The sequence below is a fragment of the Aquarana catesbeiana genome, linkage group LG01, assembly GCF_042186555.1.
Source record: "Aquarana catesbeiana isolate 2022-GZ linkage group LG01, ASM4218655v1, whole genome shotgun sequence".
Taxonomy (NCBI): domain Eukaryota; kingdom Metazoa; phylum Chordata; class Amphibia; order Anura; family Ranidae; genus Aquarana; species Aquarana catesbeiana.
The window spans coordinates 881,795,413-881,819,451 of NC_133324.1; the positions used below are offsets into that span (position 1 = coordinate 881,795,413).

Genomic DNA, 24,039 nt, shown 5'->3' on the forward strand with positions numbered 1-24,039 from the left:
GGCTCTTGATTGGATAGATTGATAGCAGTGCAGCCATTGGCTCCTGCTGCTGTCAATCAAATCCAATGACGCGGGTGTCGGGGGGCGGGGCTGGGTCCGGCATTCGGCGGATATGGACGCAAATGCTGGACTCGGGAGCATGCCCGCAAGGTAATCCCCTGGGAGAGCGCTTCTCCTAGGGGGTTATCACATGTGGGGAGGATCCGCGAGAGCCGCCGGGGGACCTCAGAAGACCAGGTTCGGGGCCACTCTGTGCAAAACGAGCTGCACAATGGAGGTAAGTATGATATGTTTGTTATTTAAAAAAAAAAACAAACCCTTACAGTCACTTTAAGCTGCTTTTGTAAATCACTTAAAGCACACTTCAACTGCAGCATGGGAATGTTGAATACAGATCTGTAGTTGTAGCTTCAACAAGCTTTTAGCAAGTTTTTGCAGTACTTGACAGTGACATTTTAATTTCTCTATTAATTCATAACTTGTTGAGACTCTACAGTTTGAATCCCTGAACAGTATTGCATTGTACTGCATTAACCTAAGTATACACACAGATATTAAACAATGCACATTGTGTATTTCTGCTGCAATCGGTCTTTGCCTTTTCTTTTTCATGCTAAAAAAGTCTTGGGGCTGTAATTGGTGCCAAAGGTGCTTCAACAAAGTATTGAGCAAAGGCTGTGAATACTTATGTGATTTTTTTTTCTCTCCAGATTTTCTTTTTAATAAATTTGCAAATATTTCAGACAAACTTCTTTCACCTTGTCATTATTGGGTATTGTTTATAGAATTTTGAGGAAGATAATGAATTGAATCCATTTTGGAATAGGGCTGTAACATAACAAAATGTGGAAAAAGTGAAGGGCTGTGAATACTTTCCGGATGCACTGTAGATTCCTTTATTCAGCTCTTTCTGTGATAATTCCTTACAATATAATTTGTATTCTCTCATCTGTTTTGTATCTTATTAGCCTGACTGCCATCTTCACCTTCATCTGCGTTGGGCGGACAATCCATATGTATCTGGAACTGTCCACACCAAGGATACAGCTCCGGGGCTTATTATGGGTGCCGGTAAGTCATCTAATAGCATTTCCACGTTTATTCCTCTACGTTATTTTTAAACATAAATGTATTTATACAAATATTTTAGTATTATTTGTATTTTTAAATGTTAGTGGCTTCTCATAGACGATCGGTGTCCTGATCACCTTCAGATGTGTCATGTAAGCAGCACTCTGGACTCTTCAAGGAGCTTAAAGTAAACTTCTTATGAAATAAAAGCAGCAGATCCCACAACTGACCTTGTAAAAATACTAGTCACCTGGCCTGGATGCTGACCCTTTGGTTTCAGTGCTTTCTGAGACACATACCTGAAGCTGCCCATAGTTTGTCCAAAGATGGCATGATGTCACCATAGACTTCTTCCCTAGAGTTTCCTGGGCACTTACTGTAAATGCATGCCACAGGCAAGAACTTTGCTCAAATGAAATTTGGGAGGAAGACCTCCATCTTTTGGGAAAAACCATCTTAAAGTAACTTCCAATGTTGCTCTTTTGCTATGGAATTCTAACCCATATTCCTGGTGTGCTTAACTGGTTAGTTGTGGAGAGTGGAGATGGCGTGCTGTTTATTTCTTAAGGTATTTATGCCAAAATGTTTTTAAAGAATGATAGTTTGGGTCCCATGCACACTGGGCATTTGGCTTCACCATTGTATAGCTGTCTGGCTCAACTGCTAGCAGCCTGTCAAACACTATAAGAGTCTGTCAGTTTCTGCGACTGCATGGACCTGGACAGTGTAGTCAGCTGTACAAACATTTAGGGGCAGTATGCGTCTAGAGATGATTTCCCGAAATGCCCTCTGACCACAGCTAAATGCCATAGCCCCATGCACCAGGGCTATACACCCAGTGTGAATGGAGCCTTACCCTCCTAGCACTGAAACAAGAGAAATATGGAGACTTTGCTAATTTGTGCTTTACTCTTATTAACCACTTCAGTACCGGAAGGATTTACCCCCTTCCCGACAAGAGCATTTTTTGCAATTGGGCATTGCTAGCTGACAACTGCGCGGTTGTGCGACATTGTACCCAAACAAAATTGACGTCCTTTTTTTCCCCACAAATAGAGCTTTCTTTTGGTGGTATTTGATCACCTCTGCGTTTTTTTTTTTTTTGCGCTATAAACAAAAAAGCCCGACAATTTTGAAAAAAAAGCAATATTTTTTACTTTTTGCTATAAATATTCCCCAAAAAATATATTTAAAAAAACAAATTTCTTCCAATTTAGGCCGATATGTATTCTTCTACATATTTTTGGTAAAAAAAATCGCAATAAGCGTATATTGATTGGTTTGCGCAAAATTTATAGCGTCTACAAAATAGGGGATAGATTTATGGCATTTTTATTATTATTTATTTTTTTTACTAGTAATGGCAGCGATATTTATCGGGACTGCAACATTATGGCGGACACATCAGACACTTTTGACACTATTTTGGGACCATTGACATTTATACAGCAATCAGAGCTACAAGTAGCCACTAATTACTATAAATGACCCTGGCAGGGAAGGGGGTAAACACTAGGGGGCAATCAAGGGGTTAACTGTATTTTCCCTGGATGTGTTCTAACTGTAGGGGGGGATGGGCTCACTACAACATGACAGAGATTACTGCTCCCAATGACAGGGAGCAGTAGCTCCCTGTCATGTTGCTAGGCAGAACAGGGAAATGCCTTGTTTACATGGGCATCTCCCCGTTCTGCCTCTCCTCGCCGCAATCGTGGGCCGCCGGCGAACATCGCTAGGCGGCAAATTCAAAGGGACGTACAGGTACGCCCTTTCGCCTGCCCGTGCCATTCTGCCGACCGTAAATAGACGTGCGGCGGTCAGCAAGCGGTTAAAGTATAACTAAAGTCTTCTTTTTTTCTTTTTTTTTTACTTTAGCAGATTGCAGAGGGAATACAACCCCTGTCAGTTTTTATCGCTATCTGAGTCCCCTGTTAATGAGATTCACCCTCTCTATTTGTCCTGTTTACCATTAAAATTTTAAGTGAAAGCTAAGAAATATCCCACATTTTGTGTTTTCCCCGGAAAAGTAATATAGGAAAAATTTTCCAATGGGTAACTAGTTCTGGTGGCTTGGGGGTCCCTAAGGGATTCCTTTAATTTGCAGGCATTTCCTTTCACTTCCTGTTTTGGCGATGGGACAGGAAGTGAAGGGAAATCTCTGAAATGGGACACAGGTGGAGAAAAAAAATCTGACAGGGGTTATAGCCCTCCCTTACTCTATCCAAAATGAAAAATAAAGTCTTTGCCTATAGTTCTTCTTTAACTATGTACAACAACTGAGGATGTATTCTACAATATCATTATTTCAGTATCATTATATCATTTCTCCTCTTTAGGTAACCTGGGCTCACAGCTGGTGGAATATAAGGAAGAGATGTATATAACATCAGACTGTGGAATTACATGGAGACAAGTAAGCTACTCTTTATTTTAGTTGTCTATGTTTTAATAAATTGTCATCACGTGCCTGACTAAGGGGTTCTGCGCGGCTCTGAAACGTTGCACTTTGTCCACCTTTATGTGATCATTCTTCAATAAAACTTTCAGACGTTACACAATGATCTGTGGTGTGCTGGCAAATAGGTATACATGGATTGGAACATAGGATTACTGGCAGATTTTAGTTGCTATTTTGGTTGCAGATGTGCAATAAGTCTAGGTTCACATCTGCGCTTGATGCGTTTTTCCGGCGTGTTTTGCGATTTTCAAACCCGCATTTTTGCATGCAGTTTTCACACATTTTGCTTTTTGTTTTTTCTCTTTAAACACACTGTATATAGCTGGTTGCTAAGGAGCAGAGCGGAAAGCTAGACGCCGAGTCCTTGACAACCGATGAGTCATCAGCTGTCAGCAGGGTTCCCCACTGACAGCTGATTGTAAGGAAAAGAATTGCTGGCCAAAAGAAATTTCGATAAAAAAACTGCGTGGGGTCCCCTTGGATCCCACCTTCGGGTCTGGTATAGATTTGGAGGTGAACCCCACGCCAATTTTTTTTTTTTAAATGGCGTGGGGTCCCCCCAAAGTCCATACTAGACCCTTACTTGAGCATGCTGCCTGGCAGGTCAGGAAAGGGAGGGGACGAGCAAGCGCACCCCCCTCCTGAACCATACAAGGCCATAGACTCTCAATGTGGGGGGGTGCTTTGGGGTGGGGGCTCTGCCCCCCCCACCCCAAAGCATCTTGTCCCCATGTTGATGGGGACAAGGGCCTTTTCCCCACAACACTGGCCTGTGGTTGTGGGGGTCTGCGGACGGGGGGCTTATCGGAATCTGGAAGCCCTCTTTAACAAGATCCCAGATCCCGCCCCCCCATCCCCGTGGGAATGAGTATGGCCTACCTATTCACCAAAAAAGTGTAAACGTGAATGAAGACAGTACAAGAGTTTTTGACAAGTCCTTTATTAAAAAATAAAAAAACAATGTCCCCCTGATGTAGATCCATTGTCAATCACAATGCCCGCTGAGCCGCTGGACCCGAAAAAAGAAAAAACAAATATCCGATTGCGATGAACGCTCCCGCTGGGTCTGCCAGCAAAAAAAAAAAAACCTGCTGATGACTTATTGGTTGTTAAGGACATGGCGGCCAGCTCCTTTGCAACCAGCTATACACAGTGTGTTAAAGTAAAAAAAAAAAAAAAACGCAAAACGCATAAAAAAATGCATTAAAAACGCAACACTTGTGTTTCTGGTGCGGCTCCATTGAAATCTATTACACGCAAAACGCAATCTGCTGCGGGAAAAAAGTCCCTGACCCTTTCCAAAAACGCACCGGCTGAAAAGCACATAGATATGAACGTGTACCAAAGGAAATCATGTTAAATGGACTGAGGTGCATTTCTGCAAACTGCAAAAACGCACTAAAAAACACATAGGTGTGAACGTAGAATAAATAGGGCAGACTGCACAATAAGGGGGCCCATGTAGTGAAAAGTGAAGTGGAGACAGTGAGACCCATTGAGTAGGAAAAGATAGGTATTGGCTACTACCCCTCCCATCTTCTGTGAATGTACTGTGGACCAACCTCCATGGTGCCTGAGCTCATCCCTAGTGCTGATCTGTTCAAAAGTGTTGTAAAGAAAGAGCTATCCCTTATATCAGGTATATGCAATTAGCGGACCTCCAGCTGTTACAAAACTACAAGTCCCATCATGCCTCTGCCTCTGGGAGTCATGCTTGTGGCTGTCAGAGTCTTGCTATGCCTCATGGGACTTGTAGTTCTGCAACAGCTGAAAGCCCGCTAATTGCATATCCCTGCCTTATAGTATATAGGTCTTATGAAGGCTCCAGAGGTGTCTCTCCGTACTGCCATTGTGGGATATACACCTTTTCGTTTTATTAAAGGGGAGATACTCCTTCACAGAGATTTCTGCTCCCAGGAAAGGCAATGTTAGCATAAAGTCAAGGCCTAAATGTACATTATAATAAGTGAGAGCTGAATTTTAATTTATAAAACTGAAATTACCTTAGAAGAACGTGGAATGAAATTACTTTTCTGCATCACGGAATCTTACGCCTTTAAATTCTGTTTGTGTTATTCCTTGCCCGGGGCTGCTTAGTGCATATAAATAAATATCATCTGTAATGTAAATAATAATTCTGCTTATCTAGCGGGCCACTTACCCACTATGCCGTCTAGTTATGGTAGAAATGAGCCAATTAGAGAAGTACTGTGATTAAAAAGCATGTGCAGAAAGTCACCTTGTGTTTTTCATTGCTTATAATGGGAAAATGGAAATGTTGATAATTCCAATTTCATGCCAAACTATTACACAGGTCAGTGACAATGCAAGAATGTGAATTTCTATGTACGTATCTGTACACAAAGGGATTCTTGCAGATCAGAAGCCAATACTGCAAGAATTTCTAATTTCTAGAACAAAAAATGTAGTAAATGTAGTATATTACAGGATTCAATGTTGTGGATGCATTTGTTCCTTTTTTTGGCATTTGTTCCTTGTTTCACCTGGTGATCCTGCCAGTAACACACTTCTTGCCCTAGAGCAGGGGTCTCCAAACCTTCTAAACAAAGGGCAAGATTTCTGTCCTTCAGACTTGAAAGGATCTGGATTTTGGCCAGTGGGAGTAGAAAATGCCCTGATGTCAATGGGAGTAAACAATGCCTCAGGTTTGATTGTCAGCGGGAGTAAGTAAATTACATACTGGCTGTTGTCAGTAGGAGAAGAATTAGTATGTTATCATTGATATTGTTGAAAAATAGTGCCAATTGTTGGTATCAGTGGGAGTAATAGTGCCCCATTATTGGTGTCAGTGGAATGAATAATGCCCCACTGTTGACGTCAACGAAAAGAATAGTGCCCCATTCTTGGTGTCAGTGGAAAGAATAGTGCCCCAATGTTGGTGCCAGTAGAAGGAATAGTGCCTAGTGCCCCAATCTAGGTGTCAGTGGGAGGAATGGTGCCCCAAGTGCAGAATAAAGGCAAACAAAGGGCCACGTTTGGCACGTGGGCCGTAATTTGGAGACCACTGTCCTAGGATGACAACACTGTACTGTATCTATGGATAAAGATGTCTCTCTAGGACAGGGAGTGTTAGAGGATTTAGAAGATTGTAGAACACCCACCCCTTCTCCACAACTCCTTAACATGGAGGGGGGGGGGGGTGTATTGGAGTCTACAAAGAGCGTTGGGAAAATTTTTGATAACAACCATTAGCGGCACAAAGCAAAAAAAAGTTACCTGCTCACAGGATCAGAATTGTTTTTATTTCACTTGACAAATAGATATAAACATTTGTATATTTAACAGAACCAAAAGGAGCAAATAAGAGAAGTTAAAAGTTTATTTCGAAAGGCTCACCTTTTTGTTTCCTTAATTAAAAAAGATGTTATACTTACCTGCTCTGTGCAACATTATTGCACAGAGTGGTCCCTTACCTCTTACCTCCTCTTCTTTAGCAGTCCCCTACCAGCACTGTCTGCTCCTCTTATTCTCAGAGTCTCCCCTCAGCAAGCCATGTGCTATGGGGGCATTCGTGTGGGTGTGCTCCCGAGCCAGCCTGTGTGCATCCATAGACAAAGACAGCGCAGCTCGGCCCCTCCCCACACCCCCTAAATCACAAGATTTGACTGACAGTAGCAGCAGCCAATGGCTTCCGCTGCTGCCTTTGTCTCCTGTGAGACCAGAACGAGGGAGCAGTACAGCTGCAGATGGGTCAACTCTGGATTGAGAGAGTAATCGGGTAAGCTTTTTGGGGGAAAAGAAGCAAGTACTGGAAGTTTTTTTTTCACCTTAATGCAGGGATTGCATTATAAAACCTTTTTGCCTTTAGAACCACTTTAATTATTAGGGTTTACACGCACTTTAAAGGGACTCTTGCCTAAAAAAGTAAATGCTGCAGGTATATATTGCAAGGACCTAGAGGTGCACATACCCGCTGCAGCCCCTTATACATTCCTACAATCCTATTGAATAGGAGGAGTATGTGTGTGTATATTGAGGATATTTTGAATTGTAAACTGAGGCCATAGACCGATTTACCCATTTGGAATGTTTTGGTCAAAGCTTAGATGATTAAATATAGTTTATTTAATTACCTATTTACTTATTATTTACTTATACAAAGGTAAAACTGCATATCTGTTAACGATGCTCCCCAATAATACAAACTGATTTTTACATTCTTGGTAAATCAAGTTCCCTGGCAGTGCGCCCTTTCAATAGACTTCCATAACAGACCCTTTCCAGCCATAGTACTTAAACATCTTGGCATGTACACTTTTTAAAAACTGGGGCCCAAAAAATGTAACCTCAAATCCTGGGTCCGTATCCCTCCAAGAAGTCAGCAAGATTTCAAAAAATGTTGTGACTATTAAGGTAACCAACACATTACAAGGTCTCAAATTAGCTACCCTTCTTCTTTGGCACTGTCAAAAAACGGAAAATTGTATACTCACCTTTCCGTAATTTTCCTTTCCTGTCATATCTTCATGGCAGCATACACTTTGGGTTGTGACTCCGCCCCTCACAACCTGATAGGACCACATAGCTATAAGTTGTAAAGATGGCCCCCGCCCCAGTATTCTCCGTATATATATCACCTTAGACGGGTGGGAAATTGTATGCTGCCATGAAGATACGACAGGAAAGGAAAATTACGGAAAGGTGAGTATACAATTTTCCGTTTTCCTGTCGCATCATGGCAGCATACACTTTGGGGAGTAACTCGCAAAGGCTGGGTGGGGATTCAAACTAAGTTTATTAATCAGAGAACAGAAGAATTGGCCTGGATAACGGCTCTTCCGAAATCCACTGTGGATAAACAGGCGGAATCCACTTTGTAATGGGTCATAAAGGTGTTCCTGGAAGACCAGGTAGCCGCTCTGCAAATTGTCTCCGCCGAGACTCTACAATATGCCGCCCAGGAGGTTGCCACTGCCCTGGTGGAATGTGCCCTTAAGCCCTCAGGTACTTGCTGACTGCTCAATGAATAGGCCTTTTTTATGGTCTTCACCAGCCATGACGCAATGGTGCGTGAGGATGCCGCTTGACCTCTCCTGAATCCATGCGGAATAATTAGGAGACTTTCCGTTTTCCAGGACATTACCCTTGACGTCCAGTGGGTGAGGATCGCCCTGTTCCGTGGTGAGTGCCGGAAGGTTAATCTCTTGGTTGAAGTGAAAGGATGAGGATACCTTGGGTATGAACCGGTCTGAAGGTTTTAAGACTAATCTGTCTGGCAATACTACCAGATATGGATCACTAACCATTAAGGCCTGCATCTCTGACACCCGCTTAGCCGATGTTATGGCTATCAGGAATGAGACTTTTAGCGTCAGATCCCATAAGGATATGTTCTCATTCGGAAAGAAGGGTTCCTTAGATAGAGCTTCCAGTACAACTGAGAGGTCCCAGACTGGGAAGGAAGGTTTCCTAGGAGGTCTCAGCTTTAGACAGGCCCTTTGGAACTGAACCACAAGGGGATCTTGTGCCCTTCTGACTCCTGTCAGGGCGGACAAGGCCGAGACTTGGACCTTTAGAGTACTTGATCTAAGACCCTTCTCTAGGCCTAGTTGAAGGAACTCCAGGACCTGTGACACCGATGGTGAGGATGAGTCCCAACCTTGCTGTTGAGCGAAGGCGGTAAACTTCTACCAGACTCGCCTGTAAGTAATATTCGTGGTAGGTCTCCTGGCCTGGAGTAGGGTATCCACCACTCTCTGGGAGCATCCTTGCTCTAGGTACCTAGCCCTTTCAGCCTCCAGGCCATCAAATGTAGCTTCTCTGGGTTCGGGTGAAGAAGATGACCCTGGGAGAGTAGGTCTGGTGACAACAGAAGGGGCAGGGGATCTGCCGCATTCAGCTGTATCAGAGTGGTAAACCATGGCCTCCTCGGCCAGAAGGGAATTACTGCCACCACCAGTGCCGATGACTCCTTGAGTCTCAGGAGAAACCTCGTTATGAGTGGAGTTGGAGGAAAGATGTATCCTAGATGGAAATTCCAGGGGTGCAGGAGACAATCCGTCCCCTCCGCCGAAGGGAATGGTATTCTCGATAGAAATCTCCGACATTTCGCATTCTCTGGGGTTGCCGCCAGGTCTATCTCTGGAGGACCCCAAGTCCTGGATATGAGGGCGTAGGCCTGTGGGTTCAGAGACCACTCGTGATTGGAGGTGAAATTCCTGCTCAGCGAGTCGGCCAGCACATTCTGGACTCCCAGAACATAGACTGCCCTTAAGCTTAACAGGTTCAGTTGTGCCCACTCTAGAACAGGACGGACCTCCTGCATCATGGACCTGCTTCTGGTGCCCCCCTGCCTGTTGATATAGGCAACCGCGACCTTGTTGTCCATTCTTAGAAGAACATTTTTCCCTCTCAAAAGCGAGCCGAAGGACAGGAACGCTTGGAATGCTGCTCTCATTTCTAACACATTCGACACTGTGTCCTGTGCCCTGAATGGCCAGCGGCCTTGGGCCGCAAAGTGCTGATGGTGGGCTCCCCACCCCTGCAGACTGGCAGACTGGCAGAACATCCCCCCCCCTTACCTATTGGGCTGATGGTGATCTGCTGGGGCAGCGGTCTCCATAGAAAGGATAACTGTGATATCCTGGAGGGATACAGGCAGGTGTAAACATGCAAGCAAACAAACAGAGGAACCAGGGGGAGAGAGAAACACTTACCCCAAGGAGGGAGCGTCAGAGGTGAGGCAGAGCTGATAGCAGAGTTGATAGCAGCGTCAGATATGCTCAGGAAGCTGGAGGCATCAGAAATGACATCTCTGAGCTTTTTAAAAAAAAACGTCATGGCCGCCGGGGTCATGAACCGGCTGCACATGTGCAGTAGCACCGAGCCGCTCTCGGCGCCATCTTGGAACCTGGCAAATGTGCCAGGACGCCCTAAAAACGTTTACTGAGCATGTGCGGAAGCGCTGAGACATCCGAGGACACAGGGGAGAGACAGAGGAGAACCACAGAGCCCAGCAAGCTGCACCAAGAGATGGAAAGACAGATGGAGACTGCTGCACACAACTAAGCCTGTTTAAGGCTTATACTGGAGCCGCACATACCCCTGAGACCACCAGAGTGGGGTTCCTTCCATCTAGCTCATTTAGAGGCTGTACAGGCAAGGACTTCCACCCAGAAGAGGCTAGAACCTGGCTGGGGCGAGTTCGGTAAGGGGGTGCTTCTGACATCTTCAGTCCTTCTCAGGTGAGGAAAAATAAGAGAATACTGGGGCGGGGGCCATCTTTACAACTTATAGCTATGTGGTCCTATCAGGTTGTGAGGGGCGGAGTCACAACCCAAAGTGTATGCTGCCATGATGATGCGACAGGAAACCCTCACTTAGCTGTGACAAAACACTTAAACCTCATAGAAATCCTGAAGTCTACAATCATAAACTAGTTTGACCAAGACTTTACATTTCCTTCTTGACCCTTTGTAACAATGCCCCCCACCCCACTCTGCAACCCTTAGGGCCTTTTCACACCAGTGTACAATGGAAGTTCACATGTTACAACAATGTACAGTAATGCATTCTATATGTGTTGGTGCACTGCAGCACCATTCATTGTAAAGAGCAACTCAATGTACCTTCCAAACACGCTTGCTTTACAGCGACTTACTGTGCATTACAGTGCACTGTGCATTTGACTTGCTGCAAATTCTATTATTAGTCTGCTGGCATACGATGGGAGCCCATTGAAATGAATTGAGCTACATGAATTGAGCTACATTAACCGCCACAGTTGTACTGCGGCAACAGGGCTCGGCTGCGCGAATCGCCGTCATTTTTACGTCGCTTTTATCTTTGGCCACTAGGGGCGTGTCCACCGCTCGCCCATGGAGGCGATGCAAGTGCCCAATGATCGCGATCACTGCCAGGCTCCCGCGATCGCTCGGGGCATACGGGGAATCGGGATCTGTTCTCTGAGGGGAGAACAGACAGATCATCTGTTCATACAGAGTATGAACAGCGATCTGTCTTCTCCCCTACACAGTCCCCTCCCCCCTTCAGTTAGAACACACAATAGGGAACACATTAACCCCTTGATCGCCCCCTATTGGTAACCACTTCAGTGCCAGTGACATTTATACAGTAATCAATGCATTTTTATAGCAATGATCGCTGTAAAAATGCCAATGGTATGAAAAATGTGTCTGATGTGTCCACCATAATGTCGCAGTCCAGATAAAAAATCACAGATCGCCGCCATCACTAGTAAAAAAAAGAATTAATAATAAAATGCCATAAAACTATCCCTTATTTTGTAGACGCTATAACTTTTGCACAAACCAGTCAATATACACTTATTGCTTTTTTTTTTACCAAAAATATGTAGAAGAATACATATCGGCCTAAATTGAGGGAAAAAAATCGTTTTTTATATATTTTTGGGGGATATTTATTATAGCAAAAAGTAAAAAAATATTGCTTTTTTTTCCTAATTTAAAAAAAAAATTTTTGCTTATAGTGCAAAAAATAAAAACCGCAGAGGTGATCAAATACCCCCAAAAGAAAGCTCTGTTTGTGGGGAAAAAGAGGACATCAGTTTTGTTTGGGTGCAACATCGCACGACCGTACAATTGACAGTTAAAGCGACGAAGTGCCGAATCGCGAAAAGTGCTCTGGTCAGGAAGGGGGTAAAATCTTCCGGGGCTGAAGCGGTTAACCCAGGGGCGGACTGACCATTGAGCGACTCAGGCACTACTAGGGGGCCCCATCAGGGTTGCCAGCCTCAGTAAAACCAGGGACAGTATGTATAAATCTGTGTTTTTTTATATCTGTCTGTGTATACTGTGTGTACATGTATGTGTATACTGTGTGATTGTATACTGTGTGGCCCCATAATCTCTGGTTGCCTGGGGGCCCCTTGATCTCCTATTGCTCGGGGGCCCCATGAGTTATCAGTCCGCCCCTGGGTTAACCTTAAACGCACTGCAGTGGACCACCTTGATTTGCATGGCTCCTTAATAAATGGAGAGTGAATGGGACAATGTCTGCAAACTCAAAATGTCACCTTCTCTAGCCTAGTCTTTGGAGCACATCAAAGTTCCACCACGCTAAACCTAGATTTTAATAGATTACTCTCCGTTCCAACGTACCCCAGCCAAGCGCCCGTTCCCCTAGTTTCACACGTCTCGAGACACATTCAAATATAACTGTGTACGCTTTTTACTAAACAGCTATTTCGTTGTTCACAAAGGCAGCAACCAAAAATATTTTCTTTTAATAAAGAAAAATGAGCAGCATCTAAGTCTCCTTCCACCCATTCAGCATATTAACAGACGTTGTTCTGTATGGTTCTTAGTAATACGGATAATCATTTAGCTGTACCGTGTGTCCCGCTGGTGTGTGAAATTAAAGTTTGAGACCAAAGATGGATCCTGTGAAGTAGGAGAAATATTTTTTATAAATTGGTTTGCATTCAGAGGTTAATACTAATCTTTCCCCTACTATTTGTTTGGCTGCGGAGTCAACCCAAGTCTCATTTATTGTAGCATCAGAACAATGGTATTTGATATGAGAATTTCAATCGGCAGAACATTGCAGAGTTCAGACAATTGTTTGGGATTAAATGCATTTGGAACGCAAGGTTTCTGACCTTCCCGGGGTATTCACAGAAGGACAATAACAAGGAGCAATTTTATGTACTAAGATACCAAGAAAGATAACTTGCACAGAGGGCTCAGAATCAGACAGTACACATAATCTTAAGTTTAAGATAATGCCGAAATGAAAAGTGAAATGCCAGCTTCATAAGGTGTAAGACTAGATGAAGGTTGGCAAAGAATTTGAAAGCGCACACTCATGAAACACACAGAAAATGCTGCTGCTACCTCTTACTTACAGTCTATTAAACAGATATTTACTTTGGGTACTGTTACCTTATTAGATGAATTACTTATGTCACAATGTAATTGCAGCGTTCCACTTACTGAGAATGTAATAAACGTTTGCACATATGCCAAGTTATGAATAAAGATTGATGACAGAAAAGCCAGCTTAACTTGGCAGTAGTAACTTTTTATGCTGACAATTAAACATTTGCTGAAGTAATAAGTCAGGAGGTGAAAATGTAGAAATCAGACGAGAGATGTAATGCAATATCTTTTTCTACAATAAGAGTGAATAGAGCGACAGCACAGAAAAATGTATTGGGTTCCAAACACCGAATGAAGCCATATTAGCAGCCTTGCATTCATGGGATCTCTCATGAGCGACACCTGACAAAACACTTAAAGGGTCCAAAATGGATATTTCGGCTTTTGGGAGATGCTGAAGAGTTAAACTACCTGAGGGTTTCTAATACTGTATGTCTCTGGGTCTCTTCTGGTGAGATATCTTATGACCGCGCAGCACATACACTATATTACCAAGAGTTTAGGCACACCTGCCTTTACACACACATGATCTTTAATGGTATTCCAGTCTTAGTCTGTAGGTTTCGATATTGAGTTGGCCCACCCTTTGCATCTATAACAACTTCAAGTCTTCTGGGAAGGCAGTTCACAAGGTTTAGGAGTGTGTCTATGGGAATGTTTGACCATTCTTCCAGAAGCGTATTTGTGAGGTCAGGCACTGATATGGATGAGAAGGCCTGGCTCGTAGCCTCCACTCTAATTCATCCCAAAGGTGTTCTATTAGGTTGAGGTCAGGACTCTGTGCAGGTCAGTCAAGTTCCTCCACCCCAAACTCGCTCATCCATGTCTTTATGGACCTTGTTTGTGCACTGGTGTGCAGTCATGTTGGAACAGGAAGAGGCCATCCCCAAACTGTTCCCACAATGTTGGGAGCATTAAATTGTCCAAAATGTCTTGGTATGCTGATACCCTAAGAGTTCCTTTCACCGTAACTAAGGGGCTAAGCCCAACCCCTGAGGAACAACCTCACACAATAATCCCCCCTCCACCAAATGATTTGGACCAGTGCACCAGAGTCCAGAGTCCATAAAAACATGGATGAGCGAGTTTGGGGTGGAGGAACTTGACTGGCCTACGCAGAGATCTGACCTGAACCCGGTAGAACACCTTTGGGATGAATTAGAGCGTAGACTGTGTGCCAGGCCTTCTCGTGCACATCAGTGCCTGACCTCACAAATGCGCTTTTGGAAGAATGGTCAAACATTCCCATAGATACACTCCTAAATCTTGTGGAAAGCCTTCCCAGAAGAGTTGAAGCTGTTATAGCTGCAAAGGGTGGGCCAACTCAATATTGAACCCTACGGACTAAGACTGGGATGACATTACAATTCATGTGCATGTAAAGGAAGGCGTCCCAATTCTTTTGGTAATATAGTGTACATGCGGCATTCAAGAAGTGGGCTTTATTCCTGGGTGCTACATATATGGGTTCCTGTGTTTGTCCTGGAAGCACGTTCAATCGCACGCTCCAAGCACTGAGACCGAGCTGTTACCGACAGTTTCATGTCTTATTCTAAAGACCAGGAGCTGGGAGAACTGTCTCCCGATCATGTGATCACTGTGATTGGTTAATCACAGTAATCACTACTGTGAAGTCCTGTCACAAGGTTCTTTCTCATTGTATCTTTTCCTCCTCACTAGAGCAAAAATCTGTAAAAATAAATACATTTTAACTGGATCAGGGCTTGATCTAGTTTAGTGAGTGTCAGTATAATTGTCAGTTGATGTTAGTGTAGCAGTGTTAGTGGCAGTGCTAGGGTCAGTGTGTTTTTGGTAGGAAAAAAGGGTTTTATATTATCAATACAAGTGATAGTATCAGTGTGAAAGGTAGGACAAAAAAAAAAACAGAATGTGTACTAATTTTTATTGGCCCTACTACAGGTACAAAGAGCAATAGCATACCCATATGTAGAGTATCTCACAAAAGTGAGTACACCCCTCACATTTTTGTAAATATTTTATTATATCTTTTCATGTGACAACACTGAAGAAATTTCACTTTGCTACAATGTAAAGTAGTGAGCAGGGGCGGACTGACCATTGAGCCACTCGGGCATTGCCCGAGGGCCCTGGGCCACTAGGGGGCCCCATCAGGGTTGCCAGCCTCAGTAAAACTTGGGGCAGTATGTATAAATCTGTGTTTTTTTTACATCTGTCTGTGTATACTGTGTGTACATGTATGTGTATACTGTGCGATTGTTTACTGTGTGTGTGTGTATACTGTATACTGTGTGGCCCCATAATCTCTGATTGCCTGGGGGCCCCACAATCTCCTATCGCCCGGGGGCCCCATGAGTTATCAGTCCGTCCCTGGTAGTGAGTGTACAGCTTGTATAGCAGTGTAAATTTGCTGTCCCCTCAAAATAACAACACACAGCCATTAATGTCTAAACCGCTGGCAACAAAAGTGAGTACATCCCTAAGTGAAAATGTCCAAATTGGGCACAATGTGTCAATATTTTGTGTGGCCACCATTATTTTCCAGCATTGACTTAACCCTCTTGGGCATGGAGTTCACCAGAGCTTCACAGGTTGCCACTGGAGTCTTCTTCCACTCCTCCATGACAACATCACGGAGCTGGTGGATGTTAGAGACCTTGTGCTCCTCCACCTTCCATTTGAGGATGCCCCACAGATGCTCAGTTGGGTTTAGGTCTGGGGACATGCTTGGCCAGTCCATCACCTTTACCCTCAGCTTCTTTAGCAAGGCAGTGGTCATCTTGGAGGTGTGTTTGGGGTCATTATGGAATACTGCCCTGTGGCCCAGCCTACGAAGGGAGGGGATCATGCTGTGCTTCAGTATGTCACAGTACATGTTGGAATTCATGGTTCCCTCAATGAACTGTAGCTCCCCAGTGCTGGCAGCACTCATTCAGCCCCAGACCATGACACTCCCACCACCATGCTTGACTGTAGGCAAGACACACTTGTCTTTGTACTTCTCATCTGGTTGCCGCCACACATGCTTGATACCATCTGAACCAAATAAGTTTATCTTGGTCTCATCAGACCACAGGACATGGTTCCAGTAATCCATGTCCTTATTCTGCTTGTCTTCAGCAAACTGTTTGCGAGCTTTCTTGTGCATCATCTTTAGAAGAGGCTTCCTTCTGGGACGACAGCCATGCCTACCAATTTGATGCAGCGTGCGGCGTTTGGTCTGAGCACTGACAGGCTGACCCCCCACCCCTTCGACCTCTGCATCAATGCTGGCAGCCCTCATACGTCTATTTCCCAAAGACAACCGTTGGATATGACGCTGAGCACATGCACTCAACTCTTTTGGTCGACCATGGCGAGGCCTGTTCTGAGTGGAACCTGTCCTGTTAAACCGTTGTATGGTCTTGGCCACCGTGCTGCAGCTCAGTTTCAGGGTCTTGGCAATCTTCTTATAGCCTAGATCAGTGATGGCGAACCTTGGCACCCCAGATGTTTTGGAACTACATTTCCCATGATGCTCATCTACACTGCAGAGTGCATGAGCATCATGGGAAATATAGTTCCAAAACATCTGGAGTGCCAAGGTTCGCCATCACTGGCATAGACCATCTCTATGTAGAGCAACAATTCTTTATTTCACATCCCCAGAGAGTTCTTTGCCATGATGATGTTGAACTTCCAGTGATCAGTATGAAAGAGTGAGAGCGATAACACCAATTTTAACACATCTGCTCCCCATTCACACCTGAGATCTTGTAACACTAACAAGTCACATGACACCGGGGAGGGAAATGGCTAATTGGGGCCAATTTGGACATTTTCACTTAGGGGTGTACTCACTTTTGTTGCCAGCGGTTTAGACATTAAGGCTGTGTTGACTTATTTTGAGGGGACAGCAAATTTACACTGTTATACAAGCTGTACACTCACTACTTTATATTATAGCAAAGTGTCATTTCTTCAGTGTTGTCACTTGAAAACATATAATAAAATATTTATAAAAATGTGAGGGGTGTACTCATTTTTGTGAGATACTGTATATGTGGTTTTTTTACTATTTTGGGACATTTTTCCTTTGATAATAATCAAAAAAATCAGAAGATATCCATTAACATTAACCGCCAAATGAAAACCTAATTTGTCCTAAAGAAAACAAAGTATAATCTACCTGGATGCACTAAGTAGTTGTGATATGTAAGTTTTTTTTTAGAATAGAACTTTTTTCTCCATTTTGGATAGAGTAAGGGGGGAATAAAATCCCATCTTTTTTTTTTTTTTTTTGCCACCGGCATTCTATTGGGGAGATTTCCCTTCACTTCCTGTTCCATTGTCAAAACAGAAAGTGAAAAGAAATCCCTCCAAATGGGAGGGAATCCCTGGTTGTCCCCATGGTCACCAGACCTAGTGTCCCCTTTAGAAGATTTCTCCTTTGTTTGACAACCCAACATTTGGGATTTTTTTTTTTACTTTCACTTTTGGTGATAACAGCAACAGGACAAATACAGAGGATGAATCTCCCTAACGGGGACACCAACACCAATGAAAACTGGCAGGTATTTGAATCCCTCTCCACTCTATCCAAAACTAAATAAAAAGTTTTGCCTTTAGTTATACTTTAACCACTTGCCGACCGCATAACTTAGATATGCGGCGGCAATGTTTCCCGACTGCGCCAGATCACATACTTAGTATGTGATCCAAAACTTCCAGGTCTGGGGCGCACAAATGCGTGCCTCCGGCGGCTCGCCCCCCCGGTGATTACACACAGCAGGAGCCAAAGCTGGGTACTGCAGATTCGATTTTCACCCGGCACCCGTCGATTGTTCAGTGCACAGGCAGAACGCCGATCTGCCTATGTAAACAAGGCAAATCACAGTTCTGTCAGTAGGGAAGGCATTGATCCTGTGTTCCTGCAAAGCAGGGACACAAATCTATGTCTTGCCTTAGTAAATGCAGCCCCCATGCTGTACACAAACACAGGCTAGGAACACATTTAACCCTTTGACTGCCCCTGGTGTTAACCCCTTCCCAGCCAGTGTTATTGGAAAAGTGAGAGTGCATATTTTTTAGCACTGATCACTGTATTAGTGTCACTGGACCCCAAAAAGTATCAAAAGTGTCAGTTAGTGTCCGATTTGTCCACCGCAATAGCGCAGTTCCACTATAGTTTGCTGATCACCACCATTACTGGTAAAAATAATAATAATATTGTTAAAAAATATCCCATAGTTTGTAAACGCTATAACTTATGCGCAAACCAATAAATATACGCTTATTGGGTAAAAAATATTATTTTGTTTTTTTTTTAAATTGTTCAAAAACTGAGGGGATCAAATACCACCAAAATAAAGCTCCATTTGTGGTGAAAAAAACAGACATACATTTTATTTGGGTACAGCGTTGCACGACCGCGCAATTGTCAGTTAAAGTAACACAGTTCCATATCGCAAAAAAATGCCTAGTCATGAAGGGAGTAAATCTTCCAGAGGGCAAGTGGTTAACTTAGTTTGTATAACTGTTGTGACCATTATAGGGCCCAATTTCCCTGATGGATTTTAATTTATTTTATATAGTCGAGAGTGTAACAGGAGCAGCTGGAAAAGTCTTAAGTGGACGGGAACTCAGGATGTATTGTAGAGTTCTCACTCTCAGAATAGCCAAAGACACATAAGAATTCAAGGGTTGACTCTGCCTACCAGGCTTCCAATCATTAACTTCACTTTAAATGAAACTCATGTACTTGCCAGAATATGACCTGATTCCTCAAGCAAGTTCTTCAATTGCATAAGGCAATCAAAATAAAAATTAAAGTGGAAGTTCACCCTTGAATCACTCTATAAACTTTAAAAAGTCAAATAACATGGACTTTGTCCACGCTCTGGTCGTTCAGCAATCTGCATTAGAAACTGTTGGCTATTTATTACCGACACCATGCAAATCAAGGTGTCGTTCAACCCCCATGCTGTCTAGACCTTGCAAAGACTGACTGGGAAACCCTTCCTCTGTGTCCTGATGCTATCAAAGATGTACAGTGCTGTGAAAAAGTATTTGCCCCTTCCTGATTTTTTTTTTTTTTTTTGCATATTTCTCACACTTAAATGATTCAGATGATCAAGCTAATTTTAATATTACACAAAGATAACCCAAGTAAATCGAAGATGTGGTTTTAAATTATTATTTAATGTATTAAGGGAAAAAAGCTGTTTAAACCTGCCTAGCCCTATGTGAAAAGTAATTGCCCCCACCCATGCTGAATCATGAATGAACTGTGATTAACCACAATTTTTTGAAAAGGTGAGTTAAATTTTACTTGCCACACCCAGGTCTGATTACTGCCAGACCTGTTGAATAAATAAATTACATAAATAGAAGCTGTCTGACAAAGTGAAGCACGCTAACAATTCACAAAAAGCCACAAATCAAGCCACAATCTAAAAAAATTCAAGAACAGATTAGAAACAAACATGTATCAGTCTAGGAAGGGTTTCAAAGCCATATTTAAGGCTTTGGAACTGCAGTGAACCACGGGGAGAGCCATTATCCACAAATGGAGATAACTTGGAACAGTGGTGACCCTTCCCAGGAGTGGCCGGCCTACAAAAATTACTCCAAGAGCATGACAACGACTCACCCAGGTGGTCATAAAAGAACCCAGAACAACATCTAAAGAACTGCAGGCCTCACTTGCCTCAGGTAAAGTCAGTGTTCATGATTCAACAATAAGAAAGAGACTGGGCAAAATGGCATCCATGGGAGAGTTCCAAGGCCAACATCACTGCTGATCAAAAGGAACACAATAGCTCATCTCACATTTACAAACATCTTAATTATCAACAAGACTTTTAGGCAAATTATCTGTTGATCGATGAAACAAAAATGAAACTTTTTGGAAGGTGTGCGTCCCGTTACATCTGACTACAGCAAACTAATACAGCATTTCATAACAAGAACATTATACCAACAGTCAGACATGGTGGTGGTAGCGTGATGGTCTGGGGCTGCTTTGCAGCTTCAGGACCTGGACGACTTATGATAATTGATGGAACCATGAATTCTGAGCTCTACCAGAAAATCCTAAATGTCTGGCCATCAGTTTGTGACCTCAAGCTCAAGTGTACTTGGGTTATGCAGCAGGACAATGATCCGAAACACAACAGCAAGTCCACCTCCAAATGGTTCAAACAAAGAAAAATGTAGGTTTTGGAGTGGCCTAGTCAAAGCCCGGACTTAAATCCAATTGAGATGCTGTATCATAACCTTACACAGGCCGTTCATGTTGGTAACCCTCCAATATGGCTGAATTAAAACAATTCTGCCAAGAAGAGTGGGCCAAAATTGCTCCACAGCAATGTGAAAGACTCATTGCCAGTTATCGCGAACGCTTGATTGCAGTGGTTGCTGCCAAGGGTGGCACAACCAGTTATTAGGTTTAGGGGGCAATTACTTTTCCATAAAGCCAGGCAGGTTTGGACAGCTTTTTTGCCTTAATAAATGAAACCATCATTTAACTGGTTCCTGACCAGCCACCGCAGTTACTGTGGCAGGTTGGCTCCCTGGGCGAGCCTTGGTAGCTGTACATCAGCTCTTTAAGACGCTGTAGAAGGTGTGCATGCGCCGCCGGAGCCGCGCACGCACCGCCGCTGATCGCCGCCATTACTAGTACAAACAAATTATAATAATAAAAATGTCATAAATCTATCCCCTATTTTGTAGACACTCTAACTGTTGCGCAAACCAATCAATATATGCTTATTGTGATTTTTGTTATCAAAAATATGTAGAAGAATACATATCGGTATAAACTGAGGAAAAAAATTGTTTTTGTTTTTTTAACTTGGGATATTTATTATAGCAAAAAGTAAAAGATATTGTGTTTTTTTCATAATTGTCACTCTTCTTTTGTTTATAGCGCAAAAAATAAAAACCGCAGAGGTGATCAAATACAGTGGGGACGGAAAGTATTCAGACCCCCTTAAATTTTTCACTCTTTGTTATATTGCAGCCATTTGCTAAAATCATTTCAGTTCATTTTTTCTCCTCATTAATGTACACACAGCACCCCATATTGACAGAAAAACACAGAATTGTTGACATTTTTGCAGATTTAGTAAAAAAGAAAAACTGAAATATCACATTGTCCTAAGTATTCAGACCCTTTGCTCAGTATTTAGTAGAAGCACCCTTTTGATCTAATACAGCCATGAGTCTTTTTGGGAAAGATACAACAAGTTTTTCACACCTGGATTTGGGGATCCTCTGCCATTCCTCCTTGCAGATCTTCTCCAGTTCTGTCAGGTTGCATGGTAAACGTTGGTGGGCAGCCATTTTTAGGTCTCTCCAGAGATGCTCAGTTGGGTTTAAGTCAGGACTCTGGCTGGGCCATTCAAGAACAGTCACGGAGTTGTTGTGAAGCCACTCCTTCGTTATTTTAGCTGTGTGCTTAAGGTCATTGTCTTGTTGGAAGGTAAACCTTTGGCCCAGTCTGAGGTCCTGAGCACCCTGGAGAAGGTTTTCGTCCAGACTATCCCTGTACTTGGCCGCATTCATCTTTACCTCGATTGCAACCAGTCGTCCTGTCCCTGCAGCTGAAAAACACCCCCACAGCATGATGCTGCCACCACCATGCTTCACTGTTGGGACTGTATTGGACAGGTGATGAGCAGTGCCTGGTTTTCTCCACACATACCGCTTAGAATTAAGGCCAAAATGTTCTATTTTGGTCTCATCAGACCAGAGAATCTTATTTCTCACCATCTTGGAGTCCTTCAGGTGTTTTTTAGCAAACTCCATGCGGGCTTTCATGTGTCTTGTACCGAGGAGAGGCTTCCGTCGGGCCACTCTGTCATAAAGCCCCAACTGGTGGAGGGCTGCAGTGATGGTTGACTTTCTACTACTTTCTCCCATCTCCTGACTGCATCTCTGGAGCTCAGCCACAGTGATCTTTGGGTTCTTCTTTACCTCTCTCACCAAGGCTCTTCTCCCACAATAACTCAGTTTGCCTGGACGGCCAGCTCTAGGAAGGGTTCTGGTCGTCCCAAACGTCTTCCATTTAAGGATTATGGAGGCCACTGTGCTCTTATGAACCTTAAGTGCTGCAGAAATGTTTTTGTAACCTTGGCCAGATCTATGCCTTGCCACAATTCTGTCTCTGAGCTCTTCAGGCAGTTCCTTTGACCTCATGATTCTCATTTGCTCTGACATGCACTGTGAGCTGTAAGGTCTTATATAGACAGGTGTGTGGCTTTCCTAATCAAGTCCAATCAGTATAATCAAACACAGCTGGACTCAAATGAAGGTATAGAACCATCTCAAGGATGATCAGAAGAAATGGACAGCACCTGAGTTAAATATATGAGTGTCACAGCAAAGGATCTGAATACTTAGGACCATGTGATATTTCAGTTTTTCTTTTTTAATAAATCTGCAAAAATGTCAACAATTCTGTGTTTTTCTGTCAATATGGGGTGCTGTGTGTACATTAATGAAGAACAAAATTAACTTTTAGCAAATGGCTGCAATATAACAAAGAGTGAAAAATGTAAGGGGGTCTGAATACTTTCCTGTCCCCACTGTACCACCAAAATAAAGCTCTATTTGTGGGGAAAAAAATACTTAAATTTTGTTTGGGTACAGTGTCGCACAACCGCGCAATTGTCAGTTAAAGCGACGCAGTGCCGCAAGAAATTGCCTGGTCAGGAAGGGGCTAAATTCAGTAGACAAATGGTTAAGGCACACCAAGTTTATCTATAATGATACATGTTAAGAGGACATGTTAACATGCCTTAAAGTGTAACTCCACTTTTGTTAAGAAAAAAACATTCCCCTCTGGGTCATCTATGTACATTACAAGGATTTTGACAAACGTTGTTGCAGATTCCTACCTTTTGTTATTCTGAAGAAATCCCTGTGTGTTTCTCAGTGTCCATGTGTATAAGTGAGGCTAATGGGAGTGGTTTATTAATTATCAACCAGCTGCTGCACCTGCAAAGCTCTAATGAGGAAAATTGCAGGGTCTGCATTCATTTAGATGTGTTTTTCTATTAGGAGTATCTCACCAAAAATAACACTTTTGTTGCAGAGGATGCCTGAAATCTGACTTGTCATCTTAGTGCAGACTTCTGAGAAAATCAGTGAGCCAATCACACAAGCAGGAAATGACATATATGGGGGGCATTCTGTACACATTCTGTGTACAGAACACCTCCAGGTTGCCTTATTGCATTGCATTTCACTGAATATTACAGAGCTGCAGATTGAAAAGGAAAGGTCATTTTAAATAACATTCAATTACAATATGACTTGTGTCACAATTGTAGTGCATTATAAGGTGGATTAAATGCTATTGAAGCTTAATAGAGAAGTATGGGAATGTTTTTTATTTTTTTTTAATCATACTAACCTAGGTGGAATAGACACGCTCCTAAACCTTATGGACAGTCTTCCCAGAAGAGTTGAAGCTGTTATAGCTGCAAAGGTTGGGCCAGCTCAATATTAAACCCTACGGAGTAAGACTGGGATGCCATTAAAGTTTATGTTCGTGTAAAGGCAAGCAGCCCAATACTTTTGACAATATAGTGTAATGCAGCATCTGTCCCACGTTGGCTCTAACACTGAGAATTGAGCGATCAAACACCGCCGATTGCTCGGTTC

At 43.1% G+C, this 24,039-nt stretch overlaps 1 protein-coding gene across 2 annotated transcripts in view; it reads left to right on the forward strand.

Annotated features, from left to right (window-relative positions):
* The window catches only part of SORCS2 (sortilin related VPS10 domain containing receptor 2), a 1,340,427-nt gene that overhangs the window by 1,128,301 nt on the left and 188,087 nt on the right, over nucleotides 1-24,039 (forward strand). For both annotated transcript variants that reach the window (XM_073610686.1, XM_073610693.1), the window contains exons 11-12: nucleotides 969-1,071; nucleotides 3,408-3,484. In XM_073610686.1, coding sequence (XP_073466787.1) covers nucleotides 969-1,071; nucleotides 3,408-3,484 — 180 coding nt within the window. The remainder of the gene's footprint in view (nucleotides 1-968; nucleotides 1,072-3,407; nucleotides 3,485-24,039) is intronic.